At 47.2% G+C, this 3,251-nt stretch overlaps 1 protein-coding gene across 1 annotated transcript in view; it reads right to left on the bottom strand.

Moving 5' to 3' along the window:
- Positions 1-3,251, bottom strand: part of cd109 (CD109 molecule) — a 13,995-nt gene that overhangs the window by 4,513 nt on the left and 6,231 nt on the right. Inside the window, exons 10-14 of the mRNA XM_017302094.1 lie at positions 2,972-3,081; positions 2,652-2,897; positions 593-694; positions 308-370; positions 39-237 (exon numbers count right to left, since the gene is read on the bottom strand). Of these exons, the coding sequence (XP_017157583.1) occupies positions 39-237; positions 308-370; positions 593-694; positions 2,652-2,897; positions 2,972-3,081 (720 nt within the window). The remainder of the gene's footprint in view (positions 1-38; positions 238-307; positions 371-592; positions 695-2,651; positions 2,898-2,971; positions 3,082-3,251) is intronic.

Genomic DNA, 3,251 nt, shown 5'->3' with positions numbered 1-3,251 from the left:
ATTGATCACTGATCGGTGGGAAAACATGTCGCTGCGTCAGGACGTCCAGAGCAGGTGGGTGACCTTGTTCTGCAGGAAGTGCGTGACGGGCAGATGGATGACATCATTGATGACCTCACCGCCTGGATGGACACAGTAAACGACGACGGAGGCCAGAGGAGCCCAGGACGCCTCAGGAACCAGACTCACATCACCTGAGCTGCTCCCAGCAGAAACCACCTGACCTCTGGACTTCACCTGCAGACACGCAGCGTCAGCAAGGCATCATGGGTAGGAAAGGCTCCGGGCTCCAGGAGAAGATGCTCACCAAGTAGTGAACGTCAGGAATCTGAAAGTTCTTCTCAACCCTCAACCGAAGACGGGAACCAACCTGGAGGAGGCGGAGAAGAAAAAACCAGATGGATGGATTGTAAATTTCCCATAATGCACCTCTGCTGCTGCTGTTATTGAGTGAATGAGTGAACGTGGACATTAATCCTGTTCAGTCGTTAAAGTCTGAAGCTCTGACCGACTGAGGGACAGAGAGGTGAAAGGTCGGCAGCCTGTGGTTCACATGTCCCTCTGAATGGACCGGGTGTGTGAAGAGGGTTACCTGTGCAGGTGAGGAGGGTTTCTGGACCTGCAGGTAGGCGCGGCTCTGGGAGCGGAAGCTCCGGTCCACAGAAAGCGTCTTCTCACAGTCCTCCAGAGAAACCTGGGGAAAATCAAACCAGATGAGAAAATCCTGAAGGAAACAGGAAAGACCTGTAACCATGGCAACGTCATCTCAGCATCAGAAAAGATAAAAAAGCTACTAGAGATGATGAAGCAGCTCAGTTTTGCTGTTATTTTGATATATTTAGCCAGTAGCATAAATATTGAGTTAGTGCATTTGAGGCGTCTGCTTCCTGGAAGTGAGCCCATATATGGACGAGGCAGCTGGTTCGTTATGGAGGCAGGTGGATCCATTAACACAATAAAATATATGTTTATGGGTAAATCAGCACTCAGGAGGATGATGAGCCGAGGGAGTGAAGCAAGAAGAGACAATTTAACTGGTTTCACTTGTCAGGAGGGTCTGATGCTGATGTGGGATCAATTCTGATCACCGATTAAACTGGTTTATGGTTTATGGTTGTGTTGGTTTGGGTTGGGTTGGTTTATGGTTGGTTTATGGTTGGGTTGGTTTATGGTTGGGTTGGTTTATGGTTGGTTTGGTTAATGGTTGGGTTGGTTAATGGTTGGTTTATGGTTGGTTTATGGTTGGTTGGTTAATGGTTGGTTTATGGTTGGGTTATGGTTGGTTGGTTTATGGTTGGTTGGTTTATGGTTGGTTTATGGTTGGGATGGTTTGGGTTGGTTTATGGTTGAGTTGGTTTATGGTTGGGATGGTTTGGTTTATGTTTGGGTTGGTTTATGGTTGGGTTATGGTTGGGTTATGGTTGGGATGGTTTGGGTTGGGATGGTTTGGTTTATGTTTGGGTTGGTTTATGGTTGGGTTGGTTTATGGTTGGTTTGGTTAATGGTTGGGTTGGTTAATGGTTGGTTTATGGTTGGTTTATGGTTGGTTGGTTAATGGTTGGTTTATGGTTGGGTTATGGTTGGTTGGTTTATGGTTGGTTGGTTTATGGTTGGTTTATGGTTGGGATGGTTTGGGTTGGTTTATGGTTGAGTTGGTTTATGGTTGGGATGGTTTGGTTTATGTTTGGGTTGGTTTATGGTTGGGTTATGGTTGGGTTATGGTTGGGATGGTTATGGTTGGGATGGTTTGGTTTATGTTTGGGTTGGTTTATGGTTGGGTTATGGTTGGGTTATGGTTGGGATGGTTTGGGTTGGGATGGTTTGGTTTATGTTTGGGTTGGTTTATGGTTGGGTTGGTTTATGGTTGGTTTGAGTTGGTTTATTGTTGGGTTGGTTTGGGTTGGTTTATGGTTGGTTTGGTTTATGGTTGGGTTGGTTTATGGTTGGGTTGGTTTATGGTTGGGTTGGTTTATTGTTGGGTTGGATTATGGTTGGGTTGGGAGCCCGCCTGCTGTTCCTGGACCCCAGGCTGTTTTGTTTAGGCTGGAGAGGCCGGTGGAGGGGAGGTTTATTTGTGTGTTTTTGTTGGGAGCTGCTGGGTGTCTTTAATTGTCCTTTTTTATTATTTCTCCCCCAAGCAGTCTATTTTATTGAAATGTGTCTTAACTAGACTAGACCAGGCGGCTCCCGGGGCCAGACCAGAGCTTTGTTTTAGCTTTGGCTCTTCACTCAGTGAATTCTTATTCTTATCAGAGTGAAGGTTTTGTCAAAGCAGGACGGAGGTTTTCTGACGCTCTCTGCTGACTGACCCAAAGTCACATTTAGTTCTGAAAATAAATATTTACTGAGGAGCTACATATCTTTAGTCTGCTAGCTCCTAGCTAAATATTTCATTAGCAAGCTAAACACACAGCCTGGAACTGGGACATTTATGAATGTATGAAGGACATGGTGGCGACATGACTGAACACCCATTTTTCTCTCTAAATAAACTAAAATGTTGCTATTCAGTTTTGACAGTGTAACTTCCTTTCTAAAGCAAGTTTCATCTTTTCAAAGCTCAAACATTAAAAAATAAATGCTGAAAAAAGAAGGCTGAGCGTCGTTTCTGTGAATCTCCTGAGTTTAATGATGATTTGCAGTGTTCTTACCGCCACAGTGAGGCGCTGTGTGTCCCTCTGGACCTGGATGTGCAGAGGGACCAGTCCGTCCACTGGGACAGGCAGCTCCATGTCCTCTGAGGACGACTCGTCCCAATCCATCCATGAGGAATCAGAACTGTTCTTTGGGAAAAGACTCCATTGGTCCACCGTCTGTCGGCTCCGCCGCTGCTTCACCGACACGCGGAGCTTCCTCTGGTCCTGCAGCGGCTCGCCGTTATACGTCGACACTTTCAGCTGCAGGAGGAGGAACGAGCGGCAGGTCACAGAGCGTCAAGGCCGGAGAAAAGTTCTGGTTCTGGTTCCCTTACGGTGCCGCTGAAGCTGAGAGACGGCCTGAGGACTTTAGGAAAGTCTTCAAAGGTAACGGAGAATCTGCTTTTAGCCAGAGAGACGCTGACTGTGCTGTTACAGGTCAGACCTGCAGAGAAACACTCAGCTCAGCAGGGCCCCAGGTAACCACGGCAACCACAGTAACAACAGCAACCACGGTAACCACGGTAACCACAGTAACCACGGTAACCACGGTAACCACGGCAACCACAGTAACCACGGCAACCACGGTAACCACGGTAACCACAGTAACCACAG

The sequence above is a fragment of the Poecilia reticulata genome, linkage group LG21, assembly GCF_000633615.1.
Source record: "Poecilia reticulata strain Guanapo linkage group LG21, Guppy_female_1.0+MT, whole genome shotgun sequence".
In the NCBI taxonomy this organism is placed as follows: Eukaryota; Metazoa; Chordata; class Actinopteri; order Cyprinodontiformes; family Poeciliidae; genus Poecilia; species Poecilia reticulata.
Note: the sequence above shows the minus strand (reverse complement) of the source record. Positions and strands in the feature narration are given on the sequence as shown.